The 16,373-nt window shown below is 46.4% G+C and overlaps 1 protein-coding gene across 4 annotated transcripts in view; it reads right to left on the minus strand.

The window, feature by feature from the left end:
- Positions 1–6,053: 6,053 nt before the first annotated feature.
- The window catches only part of LOC120893371 (hemicentin-1), a 124,401-nt gene continuing 114,081 nt past the window's right edge, over positions 6,054–16,373 (minus strand). For 3 of the 4 annotated variants that reach the window (XM_040295197.1, XM_040295196.1, XM_040295199.1), the window contains 3 exons: positions 15,570–15,780; positions 13,082–13,245; positions 6,054–7,591 (listed from right to left, as the gene is read on the minus strand). In XM_040295197.1, the coding sequence (XP_040151131.1) occupies positions 7,518–7,591; positions 13,082–13,245; positions 15,570–15,780 (449 nt within the window). In that variant the 3' untranslated portion in view covers positions 6,054–7,517. The remainder of the gene's footprint in view (positions 7,592–13,081; positions 13,246–15,569; positions 15,781–16,373) is intronic. The other variant, XM_040295198.1, reaches the window with a different exon arrangement.

Consider the following 16,373-nt stretch of genomic DNA (forward strand, 5'->3'; position numbering starts at 1 on the left):
TTACGGTCCTTCCCGGAAGATGCTTCCCCCTTCCTCAAGAGACACCATTCAGTCAGCTTGATTCTAATGGCTGCGTCAGTCTTCATCGTCAACACGCCGGCGGAGCTTAACACAATGGCCCGTGCACAGCCCCTCGGGAATGACGCGCCCTTGGAAAGGCGGAAATAATACACAACAATGTGCTCCCCTCCCGGTCCGACCGGACCGACGTCGTCTGACAGTGCCCGTGCTCGAAGGTTCGAGGTTAAGGTCCCGGCGGATAATAAAGTTAATCTGCATTTCGCCGAAAAATGCACAATGGCTAGACTGCACATTGACTCGTCCCGACCATCGGCCTGATTAGCATTGTCCTCGTGTCGCATTGCTCGAACACCAGGACGACCCGGGGAGGAGCTGGCCCCAGCTAGGGCCTGATTATCGTCATCAGCAAACCTCCGTCGTTAACATTGTTAGGTACTATCAACGGATCCATTTGGGTGGGTGATAAAATGGGGATGGGGTTTCTGCAGCGTGGTAAATATCGTTGCAGTGCGGTCGTGAACGATTGCGCTCAGACCCTTTTCTGGGCGTCCGGATGATTGTTCGTATACGAATTAGTTTTCATTTGTTGACGCGCCGGGGCTGTCTGCAGCCTTTCGGATGCTGCGTGGGCAAAGTGGGCGAGCGAGTCGGTTAGATAAGCGAGGTGTAAAGTTTGTGATGCTTTTGCTCACCCACTTCAAATGGCTGCAGGTCGGGTGGGTGGGTATGCCAGCTCGCAGCAATAGGGAGTTCAACCGGGTAAGATGGTGGATGTCGACTCGGCGACTTTTAGCTTTTTGGCGCATTGGGAGGCAGTAACAGGGGCATGTAATCTGTGATATAAATGGTGTTTATCAGGGTTTTGAGGATGGAGCGAATGCACATAAAACGAATCTCTGTAGTGTTTGATCTGAAAATCATTTATCACTGTAATCTCTGTACAAAAAAGTTTGATAAGCAAAGAAAAGGTTGCAAAAGCTTTGTATCGCGGCGTTTGTTTTTTTGAACATTTCAACGAATGCCGAACAAAAAAATACGTTGGCTCCATACATTTTACTGCCGGTCGATTGCATTTTAAAAGCGAAAAAACCTTACCTCAAACCTTGGCCTGTAAATTGCGCCGCTGTGTACGTGTGTGCGTCATGGACATGGGAAGGCGAACAAAATTAACTTGGCAGCATGCCCTGCACTTTTCGACGGGAGCCTGTTTTGTGAATTGCAAAACTTTCGGCCCAAACTTTGTTTGCGAGTTTGTTGTTTATACTCACTATCCTTTCATTTTCATAATGGCCTTTTCTGCGCTTGTGCACTTCCCCCGGGCGCGCTTCAGATCTCACGCCACTCGAGGGTAGGGATTAAAGGTATGCCTTTCATTTCAACCCATCTCTCTCTCTCGCTCGTTCACTCGCAAAATCTCGTTCTATGTATATTGCTCCTCTTTCTTCAAAAGGTACCGGGTTTGAGTGGTTGCTAGGTAGCCTCGTTAAGTAAGCCATGCTTTTATCAGCATATCAGATTTATGGCACTGATTGGCAGGATTTACGGTGAAGCTACTGCTACCTGGTGTGTTTATTTAATGTAGCGAAGCGCTTGTTTTATTTCCTCACAGAAAAAAAGACATAATTTGTTTCCAAGAGGAATTTGTTTCTCTTTTGAAAAATGTCGATACTTTCATAGCATTATTAAAATTAACATTAAATCACCAGTTCCAAACATCACTCAGCCAGTATGAACCATACTTTTTTGTCTTTTTATAAAATAATCTTCTTTCAACTTTGGAAGAATTCATTGCTGGTATTTTCCCTCGCAAAGAAAACTCGCTAAGTAATGGCGAGAGTGAAAATAAGGAAGTGCTTTTTAACAAATCATTATTATAATAACCCTCGTAATCTTGGACCGGTAATGCACCAGGAAGCATATTCTCTTTCAAACAAACACAGTTACACGCTCACACTTTCTGCATGCTTGTTGGGCAACCGTAAGTGTTTCTCGTCTACACGCTGAAATGCTCTTATGACCCCTTTAGTCGGTGGATGGTTGGTCGAGAGCGTTGGCGCTGAGCTTCAAAATGAGATCGTGCACATACAGTGTTGAGCGCAACATTGGCATTGAGAGCAGCTTAAGTTTAGTTACAATTGCATAATACTGGTTAGATTTCTTTACAATGTCCAGAGTGCACAAATTTACGTTCATTCAGAAGTTTTATGTTTTTTTTTAAGAATCTGAGGTCTACAATGTTGCTTGAGTTTCAATTATAGACAACTGCTACACGTGATGAGTTTCTCTCATTGTATGAAAATGTCTACAAAATGCTTTATTCAATGATTGAACAACGCATTCAGTGTTAGAAAGCACACTTTTTTATAATTTTTACAATATATTTCAACCATCCTACAAGACTGTTGTTGAAGTGATGCGTGTACCATTTTCTTTAAATACACACCAATCATGCAGCATACGTTCGTTCAAAGCTCGTCCACTCCCGGGACGCTCTTTGGGCCGACCAGTGCATCAGCGGAATGGAAAATTGATGGAGAACGGTAGTCAAGTATGCAGTCTTGTTGTTGTTTTTACTTAAGCTCGCCAACACATTTGCCACACACACAAACACACACACACATACTCACATACGATGGGGAACTGGCTCACACGGAACACGAATCGATGCTTCCCGGCAAGTAGAGCCCGGTCGTAAGCTGTACCTCAAGTTCGTCCGGCAAATATGGCGACCGTGTGGAACGGAGGATGGAGCATCAGCAGGAGAGGATTATCGCTTAACTGTTTGGTAGTTTCCCGTGCCGCTGTTTAGAGCGCCACGGCGAGTAAACAATGCACCGAGAGCCCGAGTGACGGCCCACTTGAGGTTCCGTTTCCGGCGCCGTGTTTCGTCCATCACAAAACACCCTGCCCCCGAGCCCACACCCCGGCCACAGCCAGAAAGCGACGACAAAGAAGGCGGCAGCAGCAGCTTTTGCGCCCCACTCGACGAGTCTTCGAGCACGACAACCGCAAGGACAAATGTTCGGCAAGCTGCGAGAAAGTTCCGCTCCGCTTTTTTTTCACCTCCTACGGCCCTCCTATCCTGCTTACCTGCTGTCCCGTTGCACTGCTCGGTGCTTTAAACTACGATGCACAGACGTGGAAAGTGTTTTATCAAAAGTTTTGTTTGAAGCAATACTCAAAGTCTCCGCTTCCGCGGGCCGACGAGCACTTTCTTCAATTTCCTCCCAGCATCGTTCCCATCGTTCGCCGGCAAACGGTCGCCGCCCGTTGTATGTTAGTTCCGGATAGCTGTGTTGGCAAAGTTCGCTTCCCACATTCGGTGCAAATTTGAAACACAGCAAAGTGGGCCACAGCATAGCAGGAAACAAACAACGGCATCAGCAGCAGCAGCAGCAGTAGTGGTGAGAAAAGTTTGCAACGCGCTCAAACGGTGGAAAACCCTTGTAGCTCAGTCTTGAAGTATAAAAAAAAAGAACAAACGACCGGGCAGATGACATTGCTGAAAACGGCGCTTGCACAGCCACTGTTTCACCTATGCGCGATACAGCGTGAATGGTTTTCTTTTCTTGCTGTTTGCCAAAATCTCGTTCCATTTTTCGATTGCAACCGGGTAAAGTAGGTAGCAAACAACGAGCTCGTTTCGAACGAAAATATTGCTTTTAGCAATAGCTTTACCTCAGCCAACCTCCCCCCCCCACCCTTCGATGACGATGACGATGATGGAGGATTTCGTGCGAATTTCGTACACGACTATTAGTGTGTTGCGATTAGGAGTCGGTCGTTACCTGGCGTATTTGCTGTCGCACAAGGAAACAGAGGTAATTGAAGGAATTCGCGGAACGCCGAAACCCTTGAGGTGGCGAGGGAAAACTTTTGGCAGGGCTTGGTTTTTATTGAACCTGTGAGCGAGTTTCCGTTGAAAATTTTAAAAATAACGTGACGTAGGTTTTAATACAATGAAAGAATTTAATGAGCTAGAACATTGTTTACATTGAAGCACCATATTGTCATGAATGCTTAACGTTGTTGCGCACTGAAAATTTATAAACGAAAAGTTAAACTCGTGATTAAACAGCTGGAAACTTTATTTTTTAATAGTTTCCAAGTAACATGATCATTGTGTTGATTACTATTCCCTTCTCAAAAAGCTGCCTATCTTAAAACTCATGTTACTTACCCTTATCACCGCTTCGCTCACGTGCATCAACCGGCGTAAAGGGTCCGATCCATTTGTTGCATTTTCTAATGGCTCACAGTTTAACATCATTTAGACCGTTCGTCGGCAGCTCCTTCGCAAAAGCGAGCACTGCCCCCACCGATTAAGGTGTTTTAATAGCACAAACAGCAATGGAATATAATTTTTCCTTCCGCCCGAGTGACCCATACCCATGCCCCATAGTTGGTAGTTCCAGATTTGTTGACATTTGGTGAACTGGCAACTGGGCAGGCTGTGTGCGTTTTTTTCTCTCTCTCTCCTTTGTTATAAAAATCATTTTTTATTTCCATTGTTTGCTACCTTCGCAGCGAGATTCGCCTCATAAGGCACGAGCCCCTCGTAAATGTGCAATTATGCGACCCAAAGCGATGGTGTGGATGGGAGAAGGAAGTGAGAGAGTGAGAGAGTGAAAATGCACACAAAGCTCCAATGTCGTTCCGGTGCCTGCGATGCGATGGTTTTGCTGCGGTCAGGCTGGACTTTCACCTGTTCTTGTAGAGCTTTTTTTGTTGTGTCACTCACCCTCTCGCCCATTATGAACTACTATAATTTTAATGCCATTTCCTGTACATGTGATATTACACGTTTAATGTGAGGTTGCCGAGTGTAATGGTGCAACGGTTCCGGCTTGTCCCGGCGGCACGAAACGGCGGTGGTTTATTAATATTTGAGATCATTTTCAGCTGCCGCTGCTGCTGCCTGGCAGATGGAGTAAAAAGGGACGCAAAGTAATTGTTGTACTTAATTTTTGCAAATTTCAACGACCATCAACTCGGAAAGATCTTTCCACCAGCGGGAACGTCCTTTCAAAAGGGCTTTTATTTCCCTTTGCCACGAATTAAACAAGTTTCCGTTTTGCAGTTATATGTTTCCGAGTGTAGCGCTCCTCAAATCCCCTGCGAACGCACAGCCGGCAACAACAACAAAAAACACGAGTAATAAATTTCATAAAGTCCTCTGAGGAGTGGCAAAACCTTTCCTGCTTTTCTGCCGGTGTCAGCAAAATCTCGTCCAAACTGGTCCAAACCCACTGCCGCCACCGTACCGGTCATCACCCATTTACGAAGGCGTTGGATCACAACATTCCCTGGAGCGGGCACTGAAGACGCACTGGGAGCGGCGTTCACCTTTACGATCGGGCTCCGTTCGCATCCCAGTTTGTGGTTGTAAAAAAGTGCCACCGGAAGCAAACCCATAACGGAGCTTCGGCCACAACGGCGGGGAGCGAATGAAGCGGACAAACAATAACGATCAGGACTTTTTAACCTTTCCCCGGGCAGGGGACGTGCTATGCCAACCCGCCCGTGCTTGACCCGTGTCCCTCGTGTGCGGTGTCTCCTTGGGGATCGGTGTCAGCAAACGACGGGCGCCCGCCGCATACTAACAGTTGTTCCACGTGTTGGGTATTTATTTTCCCCGTCCCGGAAAATGTACCCCCGAAACACGGGCAACTCGGGCTGAGATTAGTGTCCTAAACAAGTGTTTTGCATTTTAATACAACCATCCCGGCGAGCTGACCCAAGTGTGGTACGCTGAGGGAGCGCGGCGGACAGGTTAGTTCCCTTGGGATGGTCGGTTTGAGTGGTTTGACACGTGGTTTGCCATCCGCTGCACCGGTGTGGCACAATACTTACCACAATCTGGGGGACTGGTAGTAAAAGTGATGTTCTTTATTTTTTGGTTTGATCGAGTTTTTTTCCGTTACGGAAGAGACGTGAGCCAATCTTTGTGCGATGAAATGGGATATCCAAACAACTCGAAACGAAAGGAAACATCTGCTCGTAAAGTAAAAGCAAAGCAAGAAATAGACGTGTTTTCATTTAAACGAAGTTATCCAGTTTGCTGGTTTGCTTTATTCGTTTGATTGTTAGTTAGTTTGTTCCATCGAAAACTGTGGCTTTTTGTTTATGGTATTTGTGTGAGTGTGTTTTTTCGTATGGGCTATTTTTCTTTTTTTTTATTCCTCTTTTATTCTCTCTCGTTTTCTCTTTCTTTTTCTGTTTTACATTATTCGAATTTTCCTTCTCCTTTACCTCGACACCTGTTATTGTTTCCCATACACGCTAAAAGTTTTGCTTCATTTGTCGTTTGTAACCGTCCACCAACGATTAATGTATTCTCATTTGGTTTTTATCATTTGGTTGCCGTATGCGTTTGCCTTTGTTTCATGTTTTCCAAAACAAAAACAATCATACCTGTTGTCAATGTGTTTGTATGGCTGGGTGTTGTTTAAAGTTTATCTTAGATTCAAATTCGCAAATGTTCAGCTTACAACGCTCCCTGTCAGAATAACGCACAAACACGAATGTTCTCTACTATTTGGCCATTTTGTTTGCGGTTTTCTAACTGCCTTTATCTCTATGGTTTTATTACAATTGGTTGTATGTGTGTTTGTGTTTGTGTGTAGTGTATGTATGCGTGTACATTGTTACAGATGTTTCTCTCTTTCTCTCTCTCTCTCTCTCTCTCTCTCTCTCTCTCTCTTGCGCTCACAACACGCTATAGCTCTAAATCTTAACGCTTTTATACAATAACATAAACTAAATCAACCATCCATCACCTCGAGCGCCTAGTGAGAATGTTCGCTTTTTCCTAAATTCCAGGTCATCTTGATGAGCTTACTCAATACAACGGAAAACTGTAAAACTGTTCACACCACCACTGTCTGTGGCAGGCGTTCGTCTGCCATCCCTTTCATTGCCTATTAAACTCTGTTCATGTGATGTGTTTACAATGGAATCACGATCAGGCAACAAGATTATGTTCGCTTTTTCTCCCTTTATCTTTATTCCCTACGCATCGATCGCGTGGGACATTGTATCAATGCTGCCATCGATTAAAATCTTTTCGGCTGTGTGTGATTTGCATCAGTTCCTTGTCTCCTGCTGTTTTTTTTTTGTATGTCTGCATATAGTTTAGATACATGCATGCCGTACTTAACTCATTTGGTTTGATTAGCTACTTTTGATTTGTATGTTCTTTTGGATCCTACTGGCTATGCCTACCGCTTTCCCATGTTCTTGCTTACCCTTGTGAGTGTGAGAATTCCTGGCTTAAGTTGGTTTAAAAACGTACGCTTCGCTCTACGGGTTGATTAAGAGTTAGTTGCATCCATGGACTGGTCGCTTGCAATATTTATGTGCAGCGGTACGGCCGTGTATTCCAGCGGTGCACCGGGACCGTACACTACAGCGCCGAGTCTGCCATCGCTCCCATCGGTTGCGTCGTGCGATCCATCCGATTGGGCCACTGCACGATGGTCGGCCGGCAGCTTATGCTAAGCTCCTGATAGCGTGGTGAACTCGATGTCGCCACCGCGCGGCAGTATTAGATCGGGATCTGCAATATAAACTGAAAAAATTATAACAAAACGGCGCAACGAAAGAGAGTGGAGCAAAAGCGAACGCAAAGGGGAAAAACGTGAGAGAAGAGAGATTGATAAGTCGGTTTGATACATTTGATTGTAAGGAGTGCTTCAGTTCGGTTATTGCTAGCATGTGGCGTAGAATAGTCTTTTTTTTATCAAGTGCCAGTCCATTAAGTGAGTGTCCCAATATCATACCCGCAATGCTTTAAAATCTCAAATAAATCGAGAAATATATAATTGGCGAAGAATACATGTACTTGGAATATGTTTCTCACTGCACTTCAAAGACATTGGGAGGACTTTTTGAGTGATTCTAGCACATAATGCATAATTTAGCATAATTATGGTACACTCGGTCAAGCAACGTGTATGTCACATTGCATTTCACTAGAATCAAAATACTAGCTTCATTACATCAACATAACACATTTCAATGAAATCATAATGCCTTTTAGAGCTACCTTGAGAGCTTCAAACTAAACTTTCTCACACGAATGGTTTATTTACAGCGATTTGCATCAAGGTGAAGATTTTACCCTTATTAGATCCTTCCGGCATATTGTGCGGTTTGTGTAATAGAAAAATCATACTTAACCACCCTTTTCCGATCAGTCAGGATATTGAGAAGCAAAACTGGACCAGCTAATAACACCCATGAGTATCGTCGTACTACGAACAAGTAAACGAAGCATCGTTTTCCACGAAAATCGCAGGATTTTAAGAATGTTTCAAACCACAAAACACAACAACCATCAAGAAAGAAGAAGAATTGGAAACCTTGAGAACAAAGCCCTAACCTATCCCTGCTTGCCATTCTCTCTTGCCCATTGTTCCACGAACCGGCGTCACGATGATGATGATGGAGCAAGTTCTTTCTGGGTTTTTTTTCCCGACGAGAAAAGGTTCGATGAAGCGTTGCTGCTACGGGCGGTTCTGTATGGACGGACCGAGACCCCCACAGACCGGTAAGCAGAAGGACCACCGTGTCCCTGGGGGGGGGGGGGGGGAAACGAGATTTGGGCCTCTTTTGTGTTTGTGCGTATGCGTGCTTGCGGGAAGCTTGTAAGGAAAAACGACGAGTGTATATGAAAGTGGAATCTTACTTGGCCGTCGGTTTGGCCATTGGAGGGAACAAAAAATCTCCCAAACACACCCAGCATGCAGTGGAGCGTTTTGCTTCGGTTGAGACAAGGTAGCTCCAAATCATCTAACAAACACATTACATATTTGCATACGAAACCCCTGGGACGGCAAAAGGAGCCTTCAGCAGACTGTGTGTAGTTGTTGCGGTGCGTGGTTTGTGGCGGTGTGGCGGAAGATGTGGTGATGGAAAAGGCTTGGATCGAACTTTATTACCCATTTGGGGGTAGAAAGCTTTTGTGGTGGTTCGCTTCGGAGTCTGGTTCTTTTCTCGACCCTTGAGGCTACGCACCAGTCGCTCGCTGGTCCATTTACGGTCATATTAAAACAACAAACTCCGCTGGCTGTACAGTATGGCATAGGAAGTTTTGAGGTTTAGCCAAGACGTTGCAACACAATAGTGTAGGCGTCGAGTTTCGATAGCTTTCCATTTTCAATACATACGCTGCTTCAGAAACGCGCAACTTTTCGTACAACCTAGCACTTTCAATCGCAACCAAACCGGTACGCTGACGCGGGTGTACATAAGTGATATGAACCAACCAGTTGCGACCTGAAAGTGTGGGAATTTGTTTAGGATTCAGTGTTTGATTGGGTTTTCCTCCCCGCCGGTCAGCCCGGGTTGCGTCTGTTCCGGGCGAGTATATGTAGAAAGAGATTCATTCGCTACCATAGGCAGAGATTGTCAGTTGGCTATCTTACCACGTCGGTTCGGTGTGGGTCTCTGTGCAGTGGGAGTATTGACGGAAAACGTGGACAATTTTGGAAGCTCATCAATTTTTCCATTTTCATACACGATAGACGCTCACGCCTGCAGTTCTTTACTACATTCTGCCCAGACGCCCCAGATGACAACGCCCCAACAGAGAATGGGTAGAAGATGGGAAGGGTTTTGTTGTCCATGTGGGGACGGTCAGTGTGTGCTTGGTGTTTCTCAAGCAACGTTTTTCTACATAAGACCAACGAGTTTGATGTGATGTTTTGAAGTGTTTGCGAAAGCGACGGTATGAATGGTGCAGAAAGGAGAAGGCACACACTCTCGGTACTAATCCAATATTTGATGTCCTTTTGATCGATACTGGAATGATCGTGTTCGCTTTACTGTCGGCTGTGAGGAGTAATAATATTTAATATAATAAATTATAAAATGCATTGAACGTGCAGGGAGTAATAGTCACCTATACACTTTTATCACAACATGTAAGAAATATTCTGGGGCAATTTCTCCACCATTGTGATCTACCAGGCGTCTCCATTGTGAAACCATTCGTCTCCATCAAGGGTGTAATTGAGAGGAAATGATTTTTTAATATTTAATTTTCCTTCTTATTTTGCTTTGATTTGAACTCGGATATCTGATAAGCATATTTTGATGCTTCATATCAATTTAGAAACTATTTCACTTTCAAATAAACACCAGTCTCCATCGATTTCTTCGGCAATCCAACACCACACCACACCAGCTCGATTTTACTTATATTTCCACGAGAGCAAGGTGACATAAAGTATCACTTTGATAGCATCGTCTTGTTTTCCCTCCCCACTACAGGGCGCTGATAGACCATCTTTTACAAACAGCAAACCCCATCCGCAGCCTCCAATCGACTAAAATCGAGCGTCTATGTCTGTGGCGTCGATAGAGAGTGTTGCCGCATCGCATAATTTTGGGACAGAAGGCGAAAAAAAAGAACTGAGCGTAGCGAACTGGAGAATTGTCAGCATACCGCACTAATGGTACCGTTGGTACTCGCGCCCACGCACACACATACAACGCACATACACACCAAGTGATGAGAAAGAACACCTGACCGGTGCACACCGTACATCCGTGGCTGTCGGCGGATGATGGCGCACCGAATCTCATTTATTTATTGATTTGGATTATCATCATCACGTAATCGAATTTGCGTATTTCTAGTCCTGCCCTCAATCTCCCAGCCTCTTCTCACCCCACGCAAAGGTATCCGTCCGGAAGGTGCCACATTCGGCGTTCGTGCCCGGTGAGTCTGTATGTGTGTGGGAAGTTGTTTCTCTTCTTCCTCTCATACTTGCCCAATGGTAACGGTGTACGCTTGAAGGCAATAATGGCATCCGTGAGTGCCCCGGCTAGTCGCACGGTGAGTCGACAACAAGCGGATAGCACTGATGGATGCTGTAAGGCCCCCGCTCGCCCGAACCATCCAAATGATGGGAGTGAAATTAAGTAAAATGAGATGGCAAATCTGAATTCCATTTGGTTCGTCCTTCGGCCGAAAGGGATTCTGAGAAAAAACGGAAAATGTTCCGGTACATGCCATAGTTTCCAAAACCAGCTCGGATAAGTGTCGGTTTGCGAAGCAGTTTTGCGAGCGCTGAGGAATATGATGCGCTTCGAAGCGAAAAGCGCCGCAGAAACCCATGGAACAGAACGCATTAATGCAAGCATTCGTGTTTTGGAGTGGATGTGTGTTTTTTCCTTCTTCTTTTTTCTGATCGGAATGCAAACTCCTCGAAAGCGAACGTTCGTGGTCGGTAGCGTTGCAATCGAGAAAAATTAAAGAGTTGATGCTTGACGAGTGACGTGAAGCGCTTTCCCATTTGCTAACGCTCAAAGCTACACTACGAAGCGGTCCCTCCCCTGTCGCTTTGCTTGCACAGTTGGTATGGATTTGCACATCCTGGCGTGAGTGTGATCCAATGCTAATGCGGACCATCGAGACCAGCATCGGCGAAACGCTGTGACTGTGTATAAATATATCTCGGAGCGGAAAAAGCTCTCCCCTGGGCGAAAGCAAAGCGAGTACCGGGCCGGGCACATACGAGATGATACGATCGAAGGAGATGGCAAGGGAACGTTGTTTATCGCCTCATTCATCTTGTTGATATATGATACAATCGTCATTGATTGAATCGAAGGCAAGGCGGCACATTAATAGGATCGAGCGTCAAATGCACACTTACCCACACGGACCGAGCGTTCTTTCGTAGGGGAGCCGAGAAACCAACACTCCCTTTGCCCTTGAGCACCCACACACACACACACACACACACACACACACACACACACACACAGTACTCCACTGAAAACTCACATTCATCATCGGGGGGTTTTGTGGGGCGAACAAGTGTCCATGCGGACATGGGGTAATCGCTTTCGCTGCTATCCTCATTTGCCTCTCGAAATATATCGGGCCTGCCACCGGGTTTGCATTAGACATAAAAAAGAACACCGAAAGCAAAACTTTGTTTGGTACGCAAAAAGAAACCGCTCCGGCCTTGTTTCCCCCTCAACACGCCACCTCATTTGGCTAGAAGCGATTAAGAGCGATCCAAATGCAAACCGAGAACGAAACGAGACAGGCTGGAACGGAATAAAAAGAACAGTCTGACCCCCGTCACCGGGCCCGATGATGTGGGGCCTAAGCGTGGGATTATATTTCCGGGATGTTCCGCAGGGCGGGACAGAGGTTTAGGGTTGAGTGTGAGCAACCAACCAAATTGGGTACTTTCAGGCATCTGCATCACACATACACCGGCAAGGGCGGCAGATTTGCTTGAGCCCAAAACCCTCAGACGCACATTAGCTGCAGGCCGTGCCAACCGTGCTCACGCAGCCGCTTCTTTCGCTTCCCCACTTCCACCCCACTAACGGGGGTTGCTGGTGGGGGTGGAATTGAGTTCCGCTTAAATAATACATCAGCGTACCCGGGCTGATGATTTGTGGGAGGCACAATCGAAAGCTGCCGAGCGGCTGTAGTGCGTTATTTATGATGGAGGTTCACGCTTCTATTTCGGTTCGATCTAGCCCGTGCCGGAGGAAACCGTAGACGCTTTTGGGGGTTTATGGAAATGGCGGCATTTCAAGCAGCACGGCACAATTGAAGGCACAACGTAGCAACGGGAAGGTTGGGGAAGAAGAGGATTTTTCTTCAAAGCAACCATTACAAGAATTGCAGCAACGCATCGATAATTCATCGGTTAAGGACATTTTACTGAAGCTGTCATGTGAGCTGGAGAATTAGTTCTAAGAATTTTGAATTGACCAAACCGCCGCAAAAACTTCTCAACGTTCGAAAACCTGTTGAAAAAAAGTGGAGCCAAAGTTAGCTAGATGCGTCACCACATGATCACAGTCAGGATGCGAAGATAACCCCCTGCAATCATTGATAACATGTTTGATGCTGCTTTCGCCGGAAAATTGCCTAATCTTTTCCCGGTACCCAATCCACCGAAACATGGATTCTCCTCCCACATTCAAGCTGTTTTGCAAGGACAAAGGAAATTCTTCACTAATATGCCCCCACCGTTCCTGGAACCTTCGTATCAAATCTTCCACCTTGGCCCGTTGTACTTACCATTAAGACTAGGTTGTGAATACTGTACAAATCCTTCCGATACGTAACGACTACTTCTAATGGTGGACGAGGCACGACTGCAGCGCACATCCAGCTGCCGCTGATACTCATCATCGAATACATCGTCCTCGGCGTACATCGATGGCACATCGGTTCGGGCAGGTCTGCAAAAGAGGAAGGGAGCAAACCAGTTAACAGGAAGAAAAGTACATGAGTCGCACGGTAGCGGACAACCATCACCATCATTATCATCATCACCGTCGTCGGTGGCAGGCAGGCAGGCAAGTGGGTAATAGGGGGGGAAACACTTGGGGCTATCATTTGGTCGGTATTAAAACCCGTCTCGCTGGCGCGTCACACAAACCGTGTCGATTACGATGTGCTTTGCCGGTGTAACGAGATGGCAATTGCTCCGTTTCCGTCGCATCCGAAACGGCCCGTTCGCTTATCATTCTCGTTCGCTCGCAGCAAAGGGTGAACCAGTCGTTGGCACTTGCAATTATGTCACACTCTGCCCCGAGTTGTTTTATGGTATGAGCAGGAAAGGTAGGCGAAACCGTGCAATAAGTACGACTCACACACCACTGTGGCCGGACGAATCCAGCGTGTTATTAACAGATCTATCAAAAGTCACGTCGAACGGTTTAGCTGGCTCCGGTCGAACGGTTGCAAGGAAGACAGGGTACAACGTTCGTTGCACACGCGCGGTAATTATTCCCCGCCGGGCCAGGGTGACAGAACCGGCCTCAAACGGGGGCGGTGCGCTCGCTACACAGTCGGCCGCAATTCATTTTGTTCGGTCGTAAAGCATCCGAAACGAGAATCTATTTCCTCGGGACCGTTTTGCCCGGTGCTGGCGATCCTTGGGCAAGAGAGTGGGGCTGAATTGATGAAAGAGGCAGGGGGGGGGGGGGAGGGAGGCAAATGGTTGCATTTCAACTGTGCCACGGTTGAATCTTTCTCCGTTTGACTTGCCTCAATTGAACCATTGAACCATAAAGTCAGAGAAATTACGTTATCAATTTAAACAATCTAAGTCATTTGTTCGGGCCCTGGCTGGCTTACTGCAGCAAAATGTTGCAGAGAAAACGCCCCACCCCTCCCCGAACACATTCACCCACAGCAGTCAACCCTTGGGAGAAGATTTTCCACCTCTTCGGGCCCGGGTACGCAGTGTAGCAGTCTTTTTCGGGCGCCCAGCTCAACCGGTGCCCTTCGTCACGCAGCCTAATGGTCCCTGAAAGCGACCGTTCGACGCCGCTGCCTTCGCGAACGCAACTAGGCCCCTAGCACTCAGGAAAACTCATCCTTGCGCACGCTGCCTTCTACGGCAGTGTCTATGGGGGAAAATGAAAAGCACAAAATTATTTGTGAAAGAAGCTTTTTCGCCATTCACTTTGGGATGGTGGAAGCAGCGGCAAGCACAATCATCTGTTCGGTTCGACAGCTACGCTGAGCGGATCGACCCGGCGGTCGGCATCATTAACCCTTGGGATTAGTGAAGATGGAAAATGACGCATATCATTATTTCGTGTTCGCTTCGGGGTTCAGGAATCTCCGGATCTGTTTCCGATTCTGCAATCATTCGCTACGGGTGGGCAACAGCAAAAAAAAAAACACCCTGGCTTCACCGGAGTGGAACGATGCGCGGGTGCGGGAACAAATCTCCATACCCCAGAGGGAGCGAGATCGTCCACCCCGGGGGCGTTGGAATCCGTTGGACCGGCAATGTCGGGCAGGTAATGCGCTCAAAAAAACAGACAAAAAGGGCAACGGAATGGAAGAAACAGAAGAAGCAATCACAACAAAAAAGGCTACACAAACCCCGGGGATGGGGTGCTCTGTTTTCGACTAGAGGTACTGGTAGGGTGGAAGGCAAGCAGGAAGTGATTTTTGAGCTTGTTATCGCTGTGCTATTGAAACATTTTGCGCACAAATAAATGATTGCCCGTGACGGTGGGAAATCAGGCTAAAAATATTTCCGAAGGAATTATGAAAGCCGACGGAGAAGGAAAAGCTTTACTCAGTCGAGAGAGTTTTTGTACACGAACCGATGTTTTATGTATTTTATTTTTTTGTTATTGGATAGATTGTTTGTTTCAAATGTTAAATTTCACAGAATGAATGCACTGAATTAAAAACGAAATGCTAGTCTGAGGGCTATAATAATCTTCGTCGGACTTATACAACATTAGGTTGACTAAACTACAGGTGTCAATAAATTGCAAAACCAAATAAATGGAACGTTTTGAATCGTCCAATTTGTTTCGCATAAATTTGTCCTAACACACCATAACCACAGGTGTAACCTTCTTGCATGTTCCAGAATGCTTACTTTTTCCAGATGTTTTGAACAATCATTTCCGGTAAGCCCCTTAGTACTAGCAACCACTCCCCGCCGATAAAGATCTACCAAACAAACACGGCAGCCATCTTTGGCACAGCTTTCGGTTTGCTTGTAACTGCTTGTGCATAGCTCCCCACTTACCTCATGCGCTTCCGTACTTCCTGCGGTTCAGGTGGTTTCTGCCGCTTCAGCCTGCATATCGCGACAAAGCCGGCCACGATAATGGACGCTATGATGACTCCCACGGCAGCCGCAACGGCAGCAAACATCACCATCTGTGATTGCTGCTTCTGCTTGTCCTGGTGCGATGTTTCCGCCGGCGTTGGATCCTCCGAGATGATGGTTTCATCCACTTCGGTTGGGAAAAGGAAGGTGAGAAGAAACAGCGAACGTTTCGTACTCGGTTAGTTGCGATTGAAATGTGAACGTTAAGCGACTGCAAAACGATGACGATCTATCTTTAAACAGATCAATCATTTCGTCGTGCATTACGAGAAATCAGGAAGCGGGTGTTTTGCACATTTCCGCGAAACCGTTCGATTGATGTAGTGTTCCCACGAGTGTAGTGTGTGTGTATGGGGCAAGTCTCTTCAAATGGATACAATCATTCTCATGCGCACCTGTGCCGCATGCCGAAGGAGCGGGATAAAATGTGTATATTTTCTCGATTAATCTATCCATTACTCAATCTCTTAATACAACCCGCATGCAACGGTTTCCAGTGCCATACCGGTGGCTTAACATTTGCGTAACGGGGTCGGATTTCACCGCAAACCACGAACACATACGGGATCGCTGTGCTACCCTATCCCGTTGGAGGCTTTTCCTCCCTTTCAGCACATGCATACACACACACCCATATGACTAAGAGAGAGAGAGAGAGAGAGTGGTCAGTGAAGCAGCAAAGGCAAACCCGTACCCATAGACCTGTCAAGGCGTTTCACT

Source organism: Anopheles arabiensis, chromosome 2 (assembly GCF_016920715.1).
Source record: "Anopheles arabiensis isolate DONGOLA chromosome 2, AaraD3, whole genome shotgun sequence".
NCBI classification, from domain to species: Eukaryota; Metazoa; Arthropoda; class Insecta; order Diptera; family Culicidae; genus Anopheles; species Anopheles arabiensis.